This window comes from Aethalodelphis obliquidens, unplaced genomic scaffold (assembly GCF_003676395.1).
Source record: "Aethalodelphis obliquidens isolate GAN/ISIS:26980383/991018 unplaced genomic scaffold, ASM367639v1 scaffold8, whole genome shotgun sequence".
In the NCBI taxonomy this organism is placed as follows: Eukaryota; Metazoa; Chordata; class Mammalia; order Artiodactyla; family Delphinidae; genus Aethalodelphis; species Aethalodelphis obliquidens.
This window is the reverse complement of record NW_020837952.1, coordinates 15,692,083-15,714,548: the sequence shown is the minus strand read 5'-3', so window position 1 is coordinate 15,714,548 and position 22,466 is coordinate 15,692,083. Positions and strand designations below refer to the sequence as shown.

The following is a 22,466-nucleotide window of genomic DNA, read 5'->3' as shown; positions in this document are numbered from 1 at the left end:
CTTTGTTATAAAGCAGAAACTAACACATCACTGTAAAGCAATTATACTCCAATAAAGATGTTTTAAAATAAATAAATAAATAAAAGTGATGGGAGGAACTTCCCTGGCAGTCCAGTGGTTAACACTCCATGCTTCCAATGCAGAGGGAGCAGGTTCGATCCCTGGTCTGGGATCTAAGATCTCACACGCTGCACAGCGTGGCCAGACAATTTTTTAAAATTAAAAAATAATAATGATAAAATAAAAGTGATGGAAAGCTACTCATCTGAGGTAGAGATGGGGAGTAAATGGAATGATCAGATTTACATTGCAGAAGTATTACTCCATCTACACTGTGGAAAACAGTTTGAGAGAACCAAACTTCATTTAGCAGACTGGATAGAGAACAGTTACGAGAGCTATGCAGCAGTCTAAGTGAGAAATGATGGTAGCCAGAATTAGGGTTATGACAATAAATGGAGACGGAAAAAATGTACACACAGTCAGTTCTCATTATTAGCAGAGTAAAATTTGTTGTAACCCCCAAATCAATTCTCCAGCGCTTTCAAGACATTTGCAGACATGCGAAGAACCAGGAAATATTTGAAGCACCCAAAGCACACATTCTGCACACACTCCCAGCTGACACTGCACCAGGTGACACTCTGCCTATTTCAGCTCTCATACTGTAAACAAGCATCCTCTTCTCAGTCTATCTGGAGCCACGTGTTTTTTTTCGTTTTTTTTTTTTTTTTGCATGTTTGTGCTTTCTGTTGGTAATTTTGCTGTTTAAAATGACCCCCAAGCGTGGTGTTGAAGTGCTATCTAGTGTTCCTAAATACAAGAAGGCCATGATGTGTCTTCCAGAAAAAGTACATGTTAGATAAATAACTACTGTGAATAATATAATGAGAACAAACCCTATTTGAGATTTACAAGGTTAAAGTTTGTAGGTCTTTGAAATGGATTAGATATGGGGATGGTAAAGGATAAGTTAGGAAAAGGACAAAGAAGTAGAAGGGAAACCACAGGACTTGGGTGTTATAGTCAGTATACATTCTGTCCAGTCTTAGTGTTATTGAATAACCACTGTCACACATTAGACGGTTCAACCATTCATCTTACAACACAGGAAGAGAGAGTTAACAAGCCTGGTTCAACTACAGACTATACTGAATGGCCACTCCTCTGATCCTAATCAGCAAAATCCCAACCAAATTGAAGACATCAACAACGTGACTTACTGCCCTTCAGACCAACTTTGTCTGCCCTTGGCCAAAAGTAAGGACTGCCGGGGGCGGGGGGCGGGGGTGACCCAGCAGCCCCTACAGTCCAGGAACTGTTCTAAGGCTCATACCTAAACTTCAATGATAACATCCAAATGAATAACCCAAACAGATCTGATGCTTTCAGGGAAAGCATATGTTTTTCCTGGGCATAAACACACAGAACATCCATTTCAGGTAAGTTCACTTAGCAACATAAAATACCAAACATCCTCCTAACTAAATGAGTGACTGCTACTTCTTTACCAATTATAGCTTTCCCTCTGCTTTACTATGCCCTCCTTATAACATTTATTAAGATGTCAAATGACAGAATTACCCCTTTCTGACATTCACAAAAAGATAGACAAGATGAAAAGGCAGAGGGCTATGTACCAGATGAAGGAACAAGATAAAAACCCCAGAAAAACAACTAAATGAAGTGGAGATAGAAAGAAAAAGAATTCAGAATGATAGTGAAGATGATCCAGGACTTTGGAAAAACAATGGAGGCAAAGATCGAGAAGATGCAAGAAATATTTAACAAAGACCTAGAAGAATTAAACGAACAAACAGAGATGAACAACACAATAACTGAAGTGAAAACTACACTAGAAGGAATCAATAGCAGAATAACTGAGGCAGAAGAACGGATAAGTGACCTGGAAGACAGAATGGTGGAATTCACTGCTGCAGAACAGAATAAAGAAAAAAGAAGGAAAAGAAATGAAGACAGCCTAAGAGACCTCTGGGACAACATTAAATGCAACAACATTCACATTATAGGGGTCCCAGAAGGAGAAAAGAGAGAGAAAGGACCTGAGAAAATATTTAAAGAGATTACAGTCGAAAACTTCCCTAACATGGGAAAGGAAATAGCCACCCAACTCCAGGAAGCACAGTGAGTCCCATACAGGAGAAACACGCAGAGACACATAGTAATCAAACTGGCAAAAATTAAAGACAAAGAAAAATTACTTAAAGCAGCAAGGAGAAAACGATAAACAACATACAAGGGAACTCCCATAAGGTTAACAGCTGATTTCTCAGCAGAAACTCTACAAGCCAGAGGGAGTGGCATGATGTACTTAAAGTGATGAAAGGGAAGAACCTACAACCAAGATTACTCTACCCAGCAAGGATCTCATTCAGATTCAATGGAGAAATCAAAAGCTTTACAGACAAGCAAAAGCTAAGAGAATTCAGCACCACCAAACCAGCTCTACAACAAATACTAAAGGAATGTCTCTAAGTGGGAAATACAAGAGAAGAAAAGGACCTACAAAAACAAACCCAAAACAATTAGGAAAATGGTCATAGGAACATACATATTGATAATTACCTTAAATGTGAATGGATTAAATGCTCCAACCAAAATACACAGGCTTGCTGAATGGATACAAAAACAAGACCCATATATATGCTGTCTAAAAGAGACCCACTTCAGACCTAGGGACACACACAGACTGAAAGTGAGGGGATGGAAAAAGACATTCCATGCAAATGGAAATCAAAAGAAAGCTGGAGTAGCTATACTCACATCAGAAAAAATAGACTTTAAAATAAAGAATGTTACAAGAGACAAAGAAGGACACTACATAATGATCAAGGGATCAATCCAAGAAGAAGACATAACAATTATAAATATATATGCACCCAACACAGGAGCACCTCAATACATAAGGCAACTGCTAACAGCTATAAAAGAGGAAATTGACAGTAACACAATAATAGTGGGAGACTTTAACACCTCACTTACACCAATGGACAGATCATCCAAAATGAAAATAAATAAGCAAATACAAGCTTTAAATAACACGTTGAACAAGATGGATTTAATTGATATTTATAGGTCATTCCATCCAAAAACAGCAGATTACACTTTCTTCTCAAGTGCACACGGAACATTCTCCAGGATAGATCACATCTTGGGTCACAAAACAAGCCTCAGTAAATTTAAGAATATTGAAATCATATCAAGCATCTTTTCTGACCACAACACTATGAGATTAGAAATGAACTACAGGGAAAAAAAACATTAAAAACACAAACACATGGAGGCTAAACAATACATTACTAAATAACCAAGAGATCACTGAAGAAATCAAAGAGGAAGTCAAAAAATACCTAGAGACAAATGACGATGAAAACACGACGATCCAACTGGGATGCAGCAAAAGGAGTTCTAAGAGGGAAGTTTATAGCTATACAAGCCTACCTCAAGAAACAAGAAATATCTCAAATAAAAAATCTAACCTTACACCTAAAGGAACTAGAGAAAGAAGAACAAACAAAACCAAAAGTTAGCAGAAGGAAAGAAATCAAAGATCAGAGCAGAAATAAATGAAATACAAAGAAAACAATAGCAAAGATCAAAAAAACTAAAAGCTGGTTCTTTGAGAACATAAACAAAATTGATAAACCATTAGCTAGACTCATCAAGAAAATAAGGGAGAAGACTCAAATCAATAAAATTAGAAATGAAAAAGGAGAAGTTACAACAGACACCGCAGAAATACAAAGCATCCTAAGAGACTACTACAAGCAGCTCCATGCCAATAAAATGGACAACCTGGAAGAAATGGACAAATTCTTAGAAAGGTATAACATTCCAAGACTGAACCAGGAAGAAATAGAGAATATGAACAGACCAATCACAGGTAATGAAATTGAAACTGTGATTAAAAGTCTTCCAACAAACAAAAGTCCAGGACCAGATGGCTTCACAGGGGAATTCTATCAAACATTTAGAGAAGAGCTAACACCTATCCTTCTCAAACTCCTCCAAAAAATTGCAGAGGAAGGAATACTCCCAAACTCATTCTATGAGGCCACCATCACCCTAACACCAAAACCAGACAAAGATACCACAAAAAAAGAAAATTACAGACCAATATCACTGATGAATATAGATGCAAAAATCCTCAACAAGGGCTTCACTAGTGGCGCAGTGGTTGAGAGTCCGCTTGCCGATACAAGGGACACGGGTTGTGCCCCGGTCTGGGAAGATCCCACATGCCGCAGAGTGGCTGAGCCCGTGAGCCATGGCCGCTGAGCCTGCGCATCCGGAGGCTGTGCTCCGCAACAGGAGAGGCCACGACAGTGAGAGGCCCGCGCATTGCAAAAAACAAAACAAAACAAAAAAGCCAAAATCCTCAACAAAATACTAGCAAACAGAATCCAACAACACATTAAAAGGATCATACACCATGATCAAGTGGGATTTATACCAGGGATGCAAGGATTCTTCAATATACACAAATCAATCAATGTGATACACCATATTAACATTTCGAAGAATAAAAACCATATGATCATCTCAAAAGATGCAGAAAAAGCTTTTAACAAAATTCAACACCCATTTATGATAAAAACTCTCCAGAAAGTGGGCATAGAGGGAACCTACCTCAACATAGCAAAAGCCATATACAACAAACCCACAGCAAACATTCTCAATGGAGAAAAACTGAAAGCATTTCCTCTAAGATCAGGAACAAGACAAGGATGTCCACTCTCACCACTATTATTCAACATAGTCTTGGAAGTCCTAGCCACGGCAATCAAAGAAGAAAAAGAAATAAAAGGAATACAAATTGGAAAAGAAAAAGTAAAACTGTCACTGTTTGCAGATAACATGATACTATAAATAGAGAATCCTAAAACTGCCACCAGAAAACTACTACAGCTAATCAATGAATTTGGTAAAGTTGCAGGATACAAAATTAATGCACAGAAATCTCTGGCATTCCTATACACTAAGGATGAAAAATCTGAAAGAGAAATTAAGCAAACACTCCCATTTACCATTGCAACAAAAAGAATAAAATACCTAGGAATAAACGTACCTAGGAGACAAAAGACCTGTATGCAGAAAACTATAAGACAGCGATGAAAGAAATTAAAGATGATACAAATAGATGGAGAGATATACCATGTTCTTGGATTGGAAGAATCAACATTGTGAAAATGACTCTACTACCCAAAGCAATCTACAGATTCAATGCAATCCCTATCAAACTACCACTGGCATTTTTCACAGAACTAGAACAAAAAATTTCACAATTTGTATGGAAACACAAAAGACCCCAAATAGCCAAAGCAGTCTTGAGGGAATAAAACGGAGCTGGAGGAATCAGACTCCCTGACTTCAGACTATATTACAAAGCTACAGTAATCAAGACAATATGATACTGGCACAAAAAGAGAAACATAGATCAGTGGAACAAGATAGAAAGCCCAGATATAAACCCACACACCTATGGTCAACTCATGTATGACAAAGGAGGCAAGGATATACAATGGAAAAAAGACAGTCTCTTCAATAAGTAGTGCTGGGAAAACTGGACAGCTACATGTAAATGAATGAAATTAGAACACTCCCTAACACCATACACAAAATAAACTCAAAATGGATTCCAGACCTCAATGTAAGACCAAACACTATAAAACCCTTAGAGGAAAACATAGGAAGAACACTCTGACATAAATCACAGCAAGATCTTTTTTGATCCACCTCCTAGAGTAATGGAAATGAAAACAAAAATAAACAAATGGGACCTAAATGAAACTTCAAAGCTTTTGCACAGCAAAGAAAACCATAAACAAGACAAAAAGACAACCCTTAGAATGGGAGAAAATATTTGCAAATGAAGCAACTGACAAAGGATTAATCTCCAAAATTTATAAGCAGCTCATGCAGCTCAATATTAAAGAAACAAACAACCCAATCCAAAAATGGGCAGAAGACCTAAATAGACATTTCTCCAAAGAAGACATACAGATGGCCAAGAAGCACATGGAAAGCTAGCTGCTCAACGTCACTAATTATTAGAGAAATGCAAATCAAAACTACAATGAGGTATATCACCTCACACCAGTAAGAATGGCCATCATTTCAAAATCTATAAACAATAAATGCTGGAGAGGGTGTGGAGAAAAGGGAACCCTCTTGCACTGTTGGTGGGAATGTAAATTGATACAGCCACTATGGAGAACAGTATGGAGATTCTTTAAAAAACTAAAAATAGAATTACCATATGATCCAGCAATCTCACTAGTGGGCATATACCCAGAGAAAACCATAATTCAAAAAGACACTCGCACCCCAATGTTCACTGCAGCGCTATTTACAATAGCCAGGTCATGGAAGCAACCTAAATGCCCATCGACAGATGAATGGATAAAAAAGATGTGGTACATATATACAATGGAATATTACTCAGCCATAAAAAGGAACGAAATTGAGTCATTTGTTGTGAAATGGATGGACCTAGAGACTGTCATACAGAGTGAAGTAAGTCAGAAAGAGAAAAACAAATATCATATATTAACGCATGTACCTGGAACCTAGAAAAATGGTACAGATGAACCGGTTTGCAGGGCAGAAGTTGAGACACAGATGTAGAGCACAAACATATGGACACCAAGGGGGGGAAACCCCGGCGGGGTGGGGATGGTGGTGTACTGAACTGGGCGATTGGGATTGACATGTATACACTGATGTGTATAAAACTGATGACTAATAAGAATCTGCTGTATAAAAAGTAATAATAAAAAAAAATAAAAAGAATTGCCCCTTTCTGACAACATCCAATCTAAAGCAAACCTCTGCTTCCTTCCAAAAATTACCCAAATAGGTCCTAACACCCTCTTACTGAGATATCCCATAGTATGTGTTCTCCCTCACTACATGGTAAGAAACCAAACCTGTGAGGGACATCTATACATATAAGAGAATATCAAGAAGAAAAAAGTGGTAAACAGTGCTTACATTACATATCAAATAGAAGAGCAAAGAAAACACCCACTAAATTAGTTACCTGGAGATTGTGAGGGATTTGAGGGAGAGTAATTTCAGTAAGCCTAGGAGGGCAACCTCTAAGTTTAGAGTTTATCTCGTAGTCTATGGGAATTAGTGCAAAAGGCAACGATCAGCTGTGATATTTACAAAGAAAATTCTAATGGAAGAATTACCAAAAGATTGGATTAAAAAGAGGCCTGAGAGAGACTGATTTGAGAAATACTCACCAGGGAACTATGGTAAAGCGGAAAGGGTGACATCAAGCTTTCCAACTGGGACATTTGGTGGATGGTAATATAACACAACAAAATAAGAATAAAAAAGGTTTAAGGTGGGAGAGGAGGAAGTTAAGATGTTAACTTTCAGACTTTTATGGGAGTCCCAGGTGGATTAACCTACAGGCAGTGCCATCTCATTGATTTATTCAAGTATTTGGGGGGTACCATCATTAGAAACTGTGCCAGGCTCTGCAAAAACTTATGAGCAAGACAGTCAGACTGCAACACACACACTTGGCGACTGAAAGTTCACTGAGGACAGAACTTATTCATCTTTAGTAAATCCAATTAGAGAAGCAAAAATAATGGTAAAATGAGCGAAGATGGCGGAAGAGTAAGTCGCGGAGATCACCTTCCTCCCCACAGATACACCAGAAATACATCTACACATGGAACAACTCCTACAGAACACCTACTGAACACTGGCAGAAGACCTCAGACTTCCCAAAAGGCAAGAAACCCCCCACATACCTGGGTAGGGCAAAAGAAAAAAGAATAAACAGAGACAAAAGGATAGGGACGGGACCTGCACCAGTGGGAGAGAGCTGTGAAGGAGGAAAGGTTTCCACACACTAGGAAGCCCCTTCACGGGCAGGGACTGCGGGTGGCACAGTGGGAAAGCTTCGGAGCCGCGGAGGAGAGCACAGCAACAGGGGTGCGGGGGACAAAGCGGAGAGATTCCCGCACAGAGGATCGGTGCCGACTGGCACTCACCAGCCCGAGAGGCTTGTCTGCTCCCCCACCGGGGCGGGCGGGGCTGCGAGCTAAGACCCGGACTTCGGTCGGAGCGCAGGAGACGGCTGGGGTTGGCGGCGTGAACACATCCTGCAGGGGGTTAGTGCGCCACGGCTGGCCGGGAGGGAGTCCGGGGAAAAGTCTGTACCTGCCAAAGAGGCAAGAGACTTTTTCTTACCTCTTTGTTTCCTGGTGCACGAGGAGAGGGGATTAAGAGCGCTGCTTAAAGGAGCTCCAGAGACGGCGCGAGCCGCGGCTAAAAGCATGGACCCCAGAGACGGGCATGAGACGCTAAGGCTGCTGCTGCCGCCACCAAAAAGCCTGTGTGCGAGCACAGGTCACTATCCACACCCCCTTCCAGGGAGCCTGTGCAGCCCGCCTGTGCAGGGTCCCGGGATTCAGGGACACTCCCCCGGGAGAACGCACGGCACGCCTCAGGCTGGTGCAATGTCACGCTGGCCTCTGCTGCCGCAGGCTCGCCCCACACTCCATGCCCCCCGCCCCCCCGCCTGAGTGAGCCAGAGCCCTGGAATCAGCTGCTCCTTTAACCCCATCCTGTCTGAGCGGAAAAACAGAGGGCCTCCGGCGACCTACACGCAGAGGCGGGGCCAAATCCAAAGCTGAGCCCCTGGGAGCTGTGAGAACAAAGAAGAGAAAGGGAAATCTCTCCTAGCAGCCTCAGAAGCAGCGGATTAAAGCTCCACAATCAATTTGATGTACCCTGCATCTGTGGAATACATGAATAGACAACGAATCATACCAAATTAAGGAGGTGGACTTCGAGAGCAAGATTTATGATTTTTTTCCCCTTTTCTTTTTTTTGTGAGTGTGTATGTGTATGCTTCTATGTGAGATTTTGTCTGTATAGCTTTGATTCCACCATTTGTCCTAGGGTTCTATCCGTCCGTATTTTGTTTTTTGAAAAAATTTTTTCTTAATAATTACTTTTTATTTTAATAACTATTTTATTTTACTTTATCTTCGTTCTTTCTTTCCTTCCTTCCCTCCTTTAGACAACGAATCATCACCAATTGAGGAGGTGGACTTTGAGAGCAAGATTTATTATTTTTTTCCCCTTTCCCTCTTTTTGTGAGTGTGTATGTGTATGCTTCTATGTGAGATTTTGTCTGTATAGCTTTGCTTCCACCATTTGTCCTAGGGCTCTATCCGTCCTTTTTTGTTTTGTTTTTTTTCTCAATAATTATTTTTTTATTTTAATAACTTTATTATATTTTATCTTACTTTATTTTATTTTACTTTATCTTCTTTCTTTCTTTTTTTCCTACCTTCCCTCCTTCCTTCCTTCCTCCCTCCCTCCCTCCTTTTTTTCTTTCTTTCTTTATACTTATACTAATTCTTTCTTTCTACTTTTTCTCCCTTTTATTCTGAGCCGTGTGGATGAAAGGCTCTTGGTGCTGCAGCCAGCAGTCAGTGCTGTGCCTCTGAGGTGGGAGAGCCAACTTCAGGACACTGGTCCACAAGAGACCTCCCAGCTCCACATAATATCAAACGGTGAAAATCTCCCAGAGATCTCCATTTCAACACCAGCACCCAGCTTCACTCAACGACCAGCAAGATACACGGCTGGACATCCTATGCCAAACAACTAGCAAGACAGGAACACAACCCCACCCATTAGCAGAGAGGCTGGCTAAAATCATAATAAGTCCACAGACACCCCAAAACACACCACCAGAGGTGGACCTGCCCACCAGAAGGACAAGATCCAGCTTCATCCACCAGAACACAGGCACTAGACTCCTGCACCAGGAAGCCTACACAACCCACTGAACCAACCTTAGCCACTGGGGACAGACACCAAAAACAACGGGAACTACGAACCTGCAGCCTGCAAAAACGAGACCCCAAACACAGTAAGATAAGCAAAATGAGAACACAGAAAAACACACAGCAGAAGAAGGAGCAAGATAAAAACCCGCCAGACCTAACAAATGAAGAGGAAATAGGCAGTCTACCTGAAAAAGAATTCAGAATAATGATAGTAAAGATGATCCAAAATCTTGGAAATAGAATAGACAAAATGCAAAAAACATTTAACAAGGACCTAGAAGAACTAAAGATGAAACAAACAACGATGAACAACACAATAAATGAAATGAAAAATACTCTAGATGGGATCAATAGCAGAATAACTGAAGCAGAAGAATGGATAAGTGACCTAGAAGATAAAATAGTGGAAATAACTACTGCAGAGCAGAATAAAGAAAAAAGAATGAAAAGAACTGAGGACAGTCTCAGAGACCTCTGGGACAACATTAAACGCACCATCATTCGAATTATAGGGGTTCCAGAAGAAGAAGAGAAAAAGAAAGGGACTGAGAAAATATTTGAAGAGATTATAGTTGAAAACTTCCCTAATATGGGAAAGGAAATAGTTAATCAAGTCCAGGAAGCACAGAAAGTCCCATACAGGATAAATCCAAGGAGAAATAAGCCAAGACACATATTAATCAAACTGTCAAAAATTAAATACAAAGAAAACATATTAAAAGCAGCAAGGGAAAAATACACACAAGGGAATCCCCGTAAGGTTAACAGCTGATCTTTCAGCAGAAACTCTGCAAGCCAGAAGGGACTGGCAGGACATATTTAAAGTGATGAAGGAGAAAAACCTGCAACTAAAATTATTCTACGCAGCAAGGATCTCATTCAGATTTGATGGAGAAATTAAAACCTTTACAGACAAGCAAAAGCTGAGAGAGTTCAGCACCACCAAACCAGCTCTACAACAACTGCTAAAGGAACTTCTCTAGACAAGAAACACAAGAGAAGGAAAAGACCTACAATAACGAGCCCAAAACAATTAAGAAAATGGGAATAGGAACATACATATCAATAATTACCTTAAATGTAAATGGACTAAATGCTCCCACCAAAAGACACAGATTGGCTGAATGGATACAAAAACAAGACCCGTATATTTGCTGTCTACAAGAGACCCACTTCAGACCTAGAGACACATACAGACTGAAAGTAAGGGCATGGAAAAAGATATTTCATGCAAATGGAAACCAAAAGAAAGCTGGAGTAGCAATTCTCATATCAGACAAAATAGAATTTAAAATAAAGACTATTAGAAGAGACAAAGAAGGACACTACATAATGATCAAGGGATCGATCCAGGAAGAAGATATAACAATTATAAATATTTATGCACCCAACATAGGAGCACCTCAATACATAAGGCAAATACTAACAGCCATAAAAGGGGAAATCGACAGTAACACATTCATAGTAGGGGACTTTAACACCCCACTTTCACCAATAGACAGATGATCCAAAATGAAAATAAATAAGGAAACACAAGCTTTAAATAATACATTGAACAAGATGAACTTAATTGATATTTATAGGACATTCCATCCAAAAACAACAGAATACACATTTTTCTCTAGTGCTCATGGAACATTCTCCAGGAGAGATAATATCTTGGGTCACAAATCAAGCCTTGGTATATTTAAGAAAACTGAAATTGTATCAAGTATCTTTTCCGACCACAACGCCATGAGACTAGGTATCAATTACAAGAAAAGATCTGTAAAACATACAAACACATGGAGGCTAAACAATACACTACTTAATAACGAAGTGATCACTGAAGAAATCAAAAAGCAAATAAAAAAATACCTAGAAACAAATGACAATGGAGACACAACGACCCAAAATCTATGGGATGCAGCAAAAGCAGTTCTAAGAGGGAAGTTTATAGCAATACAATCCTACCTTAAGAAACAGGAATCATCTCGAATAAACAACCTAACCTTGCACCTAAAGCAATTGGAGAAAGAACAAAAAAACCCCAAAGTTAGCAGAAGGAAAGAAATCATAAAAGTCAGATCAGAAATAAATGAAAAAGAAATGAAGAAAACGATAGCAAAGATCAATAAAACTAAAAGCTGGTTCTTTGAGAAGATAAACAAAATTGATAAACCATTAGCCAGACTCATCAAGAAAATAAGGGAGAAGACTCAAATCAACAGAATTAGAAATGAAAAAGGAGAAGTAACAACTGACACTGCAGAAATACAAAAGATCATGGGAGATTACTACAAGCAACTCTATGCCAATAAAATGGACAACCTGGAAGAAATGGACAAATTCTTAGATATGCACAACCTGCCAAGATTGAACCAGGAAGAAACAGAAAATATGAACAGACCAATCACAAGCACTGAAATTGAAACTGTGATTAAAAATGTTCCAACAAACAAAAGCCCAGGACCAGACGGCTTCACAGGGGAATTCTTTCAAACATTTAGAGAAGAGCTAACACCTATCCTTCTCAAACTCCTCTAAAATATAGCAGAGGGAGGAACACTCCCAAACTCATTCTACGAGGCCACCATCACCCTGATACCAAAACCAGACAAGGATGTCACAAACAAAGAAAACTACAGGCCAATATCACTGATGAACACAGATGCAAAAATCCTCAACAAAATACTAGCAAACAGAATCCAACATCACATTAAACGGATCATACACCATGATCAAATGGGGTTTATTCCAGGAATGCAAGGATTCTTCAATATACGCAAATCAATCAACGTGATACACCATATTAACAAACTGAAGGAGAAAAACCATATGATCATCTCAATAGATGCAGAGAAAGCTTTCGACAAAATTCAACACCGATTTATGATTAAAAACCCTACAGAAAGTAGGCATAGAGGGAACTTTCCTCAACATAATAAAGGCCATATATGACAAACCCACAGCCAACATCATCCTCAATGGTGAAAAACTGAAACCATTTCCACTAAGATCAGGAACAAGACAAGACTGCCCACTCTCACCACTCTTATTCAACATAGTCTTGGACGTTTTAGCCACAGCAATCAAAGAAGAAAAGGAAATAAAAGGAATCCAAATCAGAAAAGAAGTAAAGGTGTCACTGTTTGCAGATGACATGACACTATACATAGAGAATCCTAAAGATGCTACCAGAAAACTACTAGAACTAATCAATGAATTTGGCAAAGTAGCAGGATACAAAATTAATACACAGAAATCTCTGGCATTCCTATACACTAAGGATGAAAACTCTGAAAGTGAAATCAAGAAAACACTCCCATTTACCACTGCAACAAAAAGGATAAAATATCTAGGAATAAACCTACCTAAGCAGACAAAAGACCTGTATGCAGAAAATTATAAGACACTGATGAAAGAAATTAAAGATGATACAAATAGATGGAGAGATATACCATGTTCTTGGATTGGAAGAATCAACATTGTGAAAATGACTCTACTACCCAAAGCAATCTACAGATTCAATGCAATCCCTATCAAACTACCAGTGGCATTTTTCACAGAACTAGAACAAAAAATTTCACAATTTGTATGGAAACACAAAAGACCCCAAATAGCCAAAGCAATCTTGAGAATGAAAAAACGGAGCTGGAGGAATCAGGCTCTCTGACTTCAGACTATACTACAAAGCTACAGTAACCAAGACAGTATGGTTCTGGCACAAAAACAGAAATACAGATCAATGGAACAGGATAGAAAGCCCAGAGATAAACCCACGCACATATGGTCACCTTATCTTTGATAAAGGAGGCAGGAATGTACAGTGGAGAAAGGACAGCCTCTTCAATAAGTGGTGCTGGGAAAACTGGACAGGTACACATAAAAGTATGAGATTTGATCACTCCCTAACACCATACACAAAAATAAGCTCAAAATGGAGTAAAGACCTAAATGTAAGGCCAGAAACTATCAAACTCTTATAGGAAAATATAGGCAGGACACTCTATGACATAAATCACAGCAAGATCCTTTTTGACCCATCTCCTAGAGAAATGGAAATAAAAACAAAAATAAACAAATGGGACCTAATGAAACTTCAAAGCTTTTGCACAGCAAAGGAAACCATAAACAAGACCAAAAGACAACCCTCAGAATGGGAGAAAATATTTGCAAATGAAGCAACTGACAAAGGATTAATCTCCAAAATTTATAAGCAGCTCATGCAGCTTAATAACAAAAAAACAAACAACCCAATCCAAAAATGGGCAGACCTAAATAGACATTTCTCCAAAGAAGATATACAGATTGCCAACAAACACATGAAAGAATGTTCAACATCACTAATCATTAGAGAAATGTAAATCAAAACTACAATGAGATATCATCTCACACCAGTCAGAATGGCCATCATCAAAAAATCTATAAACAATAAATGCTGGAGAGGGTGTGGAGAGAAGGGAACCCTCTTGCACTGTTGGTGGGAATGTAAATTGATACAGTCACTGTGGAGAACAGTATGGAGGTTCCTTAAAAAACTACAAGTAGAACTCCCATATGACCCAGCAATCCCACTCCTGGGCATATACCCTGAGAAAAACGTAATTCAAAAAGAGTCATGTACCAAAATGTTCATTGCAGCTCTATTTACAATAGCTCGGAGATGGAAACAACCTAAGTGTCCATCATCAGATGAACGGATAAAGAAGATGTGGCACATATATACAATGGAATATTACTCAGCCATAAAAAGAAACGAAATTGAACTATTTGTAATGAGGTGGATAGACCTAGAGTCTGTCATACAGAGCGAGGTAAGTCAGAAAGAGAGAGACACACAAATACCGTATGATAACACATATATATGGAATTTAAGAAAAAAAAATGTCATGAAGAACCTAGGCGTAGGACAGGAATAAAGACACAGACTTACTAAAGAATGGACTTGAGGATATGGGGAGGGCGAAGGGTAAGCTGTGACAAAGCGAGGGAGAGGCATGGACATATATACACTACCAAACGTAAGGTAGATAGCTAGTGGGAAGCAGCCGCATAGCACAGGGAGATCAGCTCGGTGCTTTGTGACCACCTGGAGGGGTGGGATAGGGAGGGTGGGAGGGAGGGAGACACAAGAGGGAAGAGATATGGGAACTTATGTATATATATAACTGATTCATTTTGTTGTAAAGCAGAAACTAACACACCATTGTAAAGCAATCATACTCCAATCAAGATGTTAAAAAAAAAATAATGGTAGAAATAGATCCTTTGTACTGCACAATGAGTGGTTTCCAAAACCCTTCCCTTAATATATAAACACAATTTTACCCTTGTTTCCAACAAATCTAAATGCTATGGGCCAACTGCATCACCCAGTGAACTAATTATCTTTCATATATCTTGTACACACCACACTGCTGTTCTCATTTTTTCTCATTTATTCTCTTAGAGTTATGAATTAACTTGGGACAGTCTTAATATCGTTCTCGTAAATAAAACTAATTATTAGTCATCTTTCTTCTTCAGTTTCCTCAATGAGGTCCCTTTCTCCTCTTTTTCAGTAGTGAGCCCTAATCATTGCTGATAATAAGTGTTAGCCGTACTATACCTGTATCCCTCCCCACCAAATCACAAGTGAAATCGTGTAACTTAATGCCATCAATGTACAAAGAACTTAGAAAATGCTCAGAAATCACCTTCTTAATCTCTGCAAATCTATTTCTTCAGATTAAACTTACTTTTCTTCAAGCACAAGCAGTCCAGATAATGTAGTCTTTCCTGTTACATTATTGTAAATGCCCACACAGTACTTTCAGCTATGTTATGGGATCTCTAAGCTCCCTTCCAACTCTGAAAACTGATGATTCTGTAACAGGCCCGAGATTTTTATTAGCATTTTAAACAGTTTCCAAGGGCATATGCCTTCCAATAGGCAAAACACATAAATATATTTGGTGACATAAACCATAATCAAGCTAGGAAATTCTACAATGCAGTGAATTATTTTAAGATTGTATCAAATGGTATTTAAAAATAATAGATTGGTAGATTTTACAATGACTTCTTAAACTTCCCCAATCCTTACATGCTTTTTTTACTCTGGAATTAAAATCAAATTCAACTAAAACAAGTTATCTATTGAAAACTCACATGGCCAAGGCACTAAATAAAGTGGAGGATCCAGTTCAGTAAGACAAGGTCCCTACCCGTTCCTATCCCCACCCCAAGAGTGCTGTTTGTATTGTGTGCTTTCACACCTACCTAGAACTTCAAGACCTAGCTCAGATCACTCCTTGAACATGAATGAATCTCCTTGCTTTCATCTTCTCTGCCACTTAAGCCTGAACACTACATACTGCCCTGGGTTATTTATGTTTTTACAAATGCCTTAACCACTCAACAAGCATGCAGAGAATACTGAAGGCAAGCACTATCTTCAACTTTTTGTCGTCCCTCTCAGGGAATTATTTAATCTTCTAGCACAAAATACTCCCTAAGCCTAACTTAGAGGGAACTGAAATTTAAGGTCTTACTCTTAATGTCCCCTAGTCAAAATCTTGCAGAAGTAGAATATGGTAATTTAGAGTTCATGCTCTGGGGGTATCTGGAAATCCCTGATCTACTACTGTTTAACTGGCCTTGGGCAAGCACTCAGCATCACCAGATTGAAGTTTCCTCAGCTGAAACAGAGATTGCTACTAGTATCCACTTTACTAAAGTTGTAAGGATCAAGTGTATAAAGTCCACAGTAAGCATTAACAATTATGTACAGAGAAATAAAAGAACGGTAAAAAAATTTTTTTAGCTCTTGATTCCTTGGAATACTGGAATTCAGCTGGTAATGAAGCATATGAAAATAAAAGCTGGTGATGAAGCATATGAAAATAAAAGCAGAACCTTATTAGTTACCTCAACCTACTGAATATTCAGTATTAATATTTATAGGTGCAGCATTCACTTTGTTTATACACATTAAAATTTTCATTCTGTTATCTACAGAATCACTACTTACTGCCACTAAACCATAGTATCCTACCTTCGAAGAACACTAAAACATGAAAGAAAAAAGGACACTAGGGTTTTTTCCCCCCAATAAATTGCGCCTATAATTTAAGTCCTACCAAAAAAAAAAAAATCTTTAAAAACGTTGACATTCCAAAATTTTGAAGTCTGCATCCATTTCTTTACCTTCTTTACATTAAAAAAACTATTTAGTTATTCAGAGACCTGAAAATTTGGGCCTATAAGGGACCTTTTGTAATTACCCATGTACAAGTCTCTCAAAAGTGAATTTAATCCCAAACTAAGTAGTCTGTCCAAGATATCAGATAGTACACAGCAAAGAATCCTACAGGACTAGAACCCATATTTGTAACTGGTAGGTCATATTCCCTTTGGATTCCACCATGAGAAAAATGGTTTTTTCTTCCTTTTGGATGTAATATCTTCTTCTCCCCTTAGCACAAGGTAGAGTGGTCTGCACATGTTAGATTTTCTATAATGTTAATCTTGTCCTCAAGATCCTTCTAGCACTAGGTATTTTAAAACATGTAACAATAACTATGATATTTACAGCAAAATAAACAAGTAAATAAATTTCTAATGAGAAATTAGAAAGCATCATTTAAAAATAGAACACGTGTATTCAAATACGGAAAAATCTTCAAAACACTTGACCGCAAACGTTATTTTAATTAATCTCTTAAGTGTCAGTAATCTAATATATATAGTGCTTTGGTTCCCAAGACTTGTCTATTACTGAATGGTCTGAGCGTATTAAGTCTTAAAAACTCAGTTGTTAAAAATATCTTAATGACAAATTACTGGAAGTCATTTACTGTTCTTAGGCATATCTTCTATAATATTCACCAACTATTAAAAATATTATCAGTATCACATTTTTAGGAGTAATCCTCCAAGCAATGTTTTAACTTATTCAAGCCCAAATTAGTAGATAATCCTTACCAAGTTCAACACTAGTATATCTTAACATCAGAGCATTACTCTTCCATATAATTAGAAAAAACAAAAACAAAAAACTCCTCAGGCATGTACGTATTACCTTTCCTTTAGAGGAAATGTAAGAAAGAAAGCTTCAGTCAATAATCACATATGCAGTATTATCACATGACTTGACTTCTTTATTCTAAACGTATTATCCACACACAAGTCTGACTAGTGGAACAAAACTGTACTATTACAGGGAAAGTCCTATCTTTAGACTAAAACTGAACACAATCAGAATGAAAGTCAGTACTTTTACAGAATGAGCCAAACTGACAGAAATGGGAGGGGGTAAAAATCACACCACACATTCTACCTACTTAAAGTTTTTTATGTATGTTCCATTCAAATGTTTATTTAAATTTTAATGGCTTGCATTGGGAGCAAGCAAAGCTCCAAAGGGAAGTAAACAGCATTCTAATCCTTTAAAAAACAAACAAAACCTTTTATTTATTTTAATCTTGATTTTGACCCTAGAACTCACAAATCTAAAAATATTAATGCCCAAAATAAAAACGTCTCTTCCAAAAACGAACACTCGAACCTTTATTATTAGCAAACTAATTTTAAAACTTTTGAATACAATACTTAAAAACTCCCTAGATAGCAAAACTTTTTGAGAATCATTTCTGGCTATGAAGTCACAGAACCAAAATGTCATTGGCTATTTTAATATGCCAGCATATTAACTTAATTAGGAACAGATTATTACATTCTTCTTGGTTCTCCTTTCACAAATCAAAAAATATTTCCCCAGTACATAAGGTTTGGGCGTGTTTTCAGGTGTTAAAACGTACCGTTCATACAAAAAAAAACAAGCCCGTCAGCCACAATTTAAATTGAAGACTATTTTTTCTTCCCTTTAAAATGCACAGAAAATAAAACCGCTAGAGAACAAAACAAGTATCCAAGCTATAAAAAGCTAATTAGATCGGGAGTTGATTGATTTTGTGATGGGACAGAAGGCGGGAAGGAAAGAATGTAACAATTTCTGTAGTGCAAAAAAAAAAGAGGGAGAGAAACCAAGATTACCCGTGAAAATATAACAATTCTTCAATATGCATGTGACCAAGGTTTGGAACCAACCGTACAAGTCTCCTGGAACAGAACTTTATAACAAACCTTCACATTCACCATCCCCATATTAGAAAACTCCTTTTCAATAAGACCCATTTGCTTGTTGCACCTTTTTGTTTCAGGTTCAGTAATTCACCTTTCTGGCAGTAATTTTGGATCTAAGGAAATGAGACTGAAACCCCGAGATGCTGCTTGGGTTTTTGCCTGACAAGGGAAAATGACAAGAAATGCTGGCGGGAAAACCCTACGAGTCAAGTTTCCACCCTCCTGGCTCCCCCTCCACCTTCTTCCCACCTTGACGAAAGAGATAATCCAAAGAAAGTTTATAGCCCAATCCCCGAAGGGCTGGAAAAGAAAGCAAATCGTTCGAGCTGAATGCACCTAGGCCCGCTCACATCTGCGAGAAAGGAGGCGGCAGCTGGGACCCCGAGTGGGCAGCAGCAGCAGCTCTGGCCCCGGGAGCAGGGCGGCCTAGCGCCTCGGGCAGGCCGGCGGGTAGGCCTGGCCTCCGGGTCTCCAAGCGTAGAGCGACTCCCTTGCTCACAATGGTGCCTGATCTCGCTCCTTCACGCTACCTGGGACGCGAAAGTCACGTCCTGAGAGGGCAGAGCATGCGGTGGGGGACGCAGAAGAGGCCTAGGACCAGAGACGGGCAACGGCCTAGAGGAAAGAATGGGGGAAGGGGGTTAGAAGGTGGGCGAGGAAAGGGACCTGCCGGGATCGGGGAGCGGAGGGTGGCCTGGAGACCTCCGCAAAGCCGAGCAACCAGTTAAGGCCAAAGGGGTGGGGCAAGGCCTGTGTGGGGGCCAGGGCCGCGGATGGGGGACCCCGAGGAGAGCTGAGGGTCGGATTTCGGCCTCACCTGAAGTCCTTGTCGCTGGATGTCATTTTTTCCAGCAAATTGGAAATGTGGTACGAGGCGCTCGCCATGTTGCCGGCCTCGATCCCGCCCGCCGGCGCTGCTCGTGCTGCTGCCCGCCGCCGCCGCCGCCGCCGCTGGGGCTCCTCCTCTCGCTCGCCGCGGCTCCCGCTTCCAGGGTCGCAGCGCGACGCAGACGCTGACAAGGGAGGCGCCTGGACGGGCTGCCCCCTCCCCGGCGAGGCGTGGGCCTGTCCCGGGGGAAGCAGAGGCTACGGGGCCGGCCTAACGACGGCGCTGCTCGCCGGAAAACGAGTTCATGAGCAGCGAGGAGTACAGCAGGCTCTCTCCGGAGAGGCAGCCACTTCCACTCGGGGCAGTCCCACTCCCACTCCCTCCGCACTCGCTCCCTAAGGCAAAAGGCCAAAACCCGCCTCCTTCGCTCCGGGGGAGGGCGCGGCAGACGCGGGACGCTACGGAAAGCTGAGGTCAGGGTTCAAGGAAGTCTCCCCACGCACGCTGCGGAGACGCTAGGTAAAGGACAATCCTGTTGGCTGAAGCCTGTGTCAATCTTCGCGTGACCCGCCCTTCAGGAGGCATGACAACGGCCAAAAGGGGCTGTTCTCGCGAGACTTGAAAGCGGCGGTTAAAGGATTGGGGGCCAGGGGGAGGAGGATACCTTCATCCGAAAATAACTTGTTTTTCCTGTACGACAGTAAGAGAAAAAGATTACGATTTTTAAGGCGCATAAGGCCTAGGAGTAAAGCTAATTAACAGGTTAGACTCGGGGCGAACAGAAGAGTTATTAGAAGGAGCTTTCGTTCTGAATCGGACGCGTGGCCTGCATTGCCTTAACCACGATGGTGCAAGTTGCCACGTGAAAACCACAAATCCCAGAATTCAGTCCGCATGTTACACTGGGTCAAGATATGATTGGCTGAAGGAACTTGTAGCTTCCTCATTGGCTCCATGGGAGGCCTGAATGCTGGGATTTGTAGTCTGGCGAGGCAGCTGTGTTGAGTAAATCCTTCGGCGTACGGTGGATTAGATTTCTGCAGCAGATTCGAATTTTCACTTACAGTTGTTTTTGGCTGTTGTGGGGTGTCTGCAGAGCTAGGCTGCTGCGGTCTGGGCAGGCGCATTGCGGATGAGTTGATGTTCTTGGCAGAGGCCTAGTAGCGGCTTCCTAGCACTAATCCATGAGAGTGATGGTCGCCTCATCCTCTGAAGGCAGCTGAGCCTCTTCTGGGCACTCCCAACGTGCATTGAAGAGCCAGCCCCCTAAAGCAAAAAGGACCATAGTAAGACCAAGGGCCGGTGACCGATGATTGTATTCAGGGCTTATTCCTTTTATCTGGAATAGCTAAATGATTACTCTCTGTATTCAGCATTTGTGGAATTAATAATCCTGCAGCTATTTTATTGTTCCCTAAAACATACACAGACAGCAATCGGAGATACCGAATCATGTGTTTCAGTATCCATGTTCTTATCTCCTTCATTCGAATTGGAGCTGGCCTTCCTAAAAATAAAATTTAAAAAAAGAGAGAGAGAGAAAGCCCAGTTAAGAGACGAGGAAAATTCAGTCTAAATCTGTTATTGCTCTAGTTGGGGGAAAAAAGAATTTAAATAGCTCCTTTCTTCCAGGTATTAAATCTCAACATTTCTTTACCGTTCTTTCCTATATTCACCAAATGTTATTTAGTGTCTTAGAAAAGACAGGCATAGTTATAGGCAATAACAAAATAGATGAAACACTTTCTGACCTAATAATTCATATTTAAATTTCCCCTCATTACTCGTTTACCCACATGTATCCTGTACTTTACCCAAGTTAGCTATTATTAGGTTCCATGAGTGCTTCAGCCACAATTCCATTCTGCTCTGAACAACCTTTTCACAGTATTTAATATAAACTATACGCACACACACCCCAGACGCATCACACACAAACAAGCCAGTCATTTATCTTGTGTGAACCCCAAGGCCTAAAATCTCAATCATCTAGTGATAACCCTTTTTTTAGCCTGAATCTAATGAGAACCAAGTCATGGTTTTTCCTTTTGTATGTACAAATCTTTCATTTATCAATTTCCAACTGAACTATAATATTTGTAGTTAGCTTAAATATAAATCCTGTTTACTGCCACTTATTAGCTGTCGTAGGCAATTCATTTTAAGCTCTCTGAACCTCTCTTTCTTCATGGGTAACACAATGATCATCAGAGTATTTCCCCATAGAGCTGTTTTAATAGTCAAATTAGCTATTGTCTTAGTCCGCCAGGGTTGCCATAACAAAATACCACGGATTGGGTGGCTTAAACAACAGAAATTTATTTTCTCACTTGAGGCTGGTGGTCCAAGGTCAGTGAGCTAGCAAGGTGGGTTTCTCCTGAGGCCTTGGCTTGCAGACAGCCACCTTTTCCTTTGTTCTCACAAAGCCTTTTCTCTATGCACCCACAGCCTGGTATCTCTTTCTCTTCTTATAAGGACACCAATCATACTGGATTAGGACCCCACCTTTTTAACCTCATTTAGCCTTTATTGTGTCCTCATGTAACCTTAATTACCTCTTTAAAGGCCCTATCTCCAAATAGTGTCATACTGGAGGTTAGGGCTTCAATATATGAATGGGGGGGGGGGGCGGGAATGACACAATTCAGTCTGTAACAAATATCCCATATAAAGTGCTCAGC

At 40.0% G+C, this 22,466-nt stretch overlaps 1 protein-coding gene across 3 annotated transcripts in view; it reads right to left on the bottom strand.

Moving 5' to 3' along the window:
* The window catches only part of CAND1 (cullin associated and neddylation dissociated 1), a 52,418-nt gene extending 32,154 nt beyond the window's left edge, over positions 1-20,264 (bottom strand). The window contains exons 1-2 of one of the 3 annotated variants that reach the window (XM_027106949.1): positions 19,774-20,186; positions 19,487-19,571 (exon numbers count right to left, since the gene is read on the bottom strand). Coding sequence is in view for 2 of the 3 variants with exons in the window: in XM_027106948.1 (XP_026962749.1) it covers positions 19,774-19,841 (68 nt within the window). In the remaining variant the exon portion in view is untranslated. Of the gene's footprint in view, positions 1-19,486; positions 19,572-19,773 lie in introns of all 3 variants that reach the window. The other 2 variants (XM_027106948.1, XM_027106950.1) reach the window with 2 other exon arrangements.
* Positions 20,265-22,466: the final 2,202 nt, after the last annotated feature.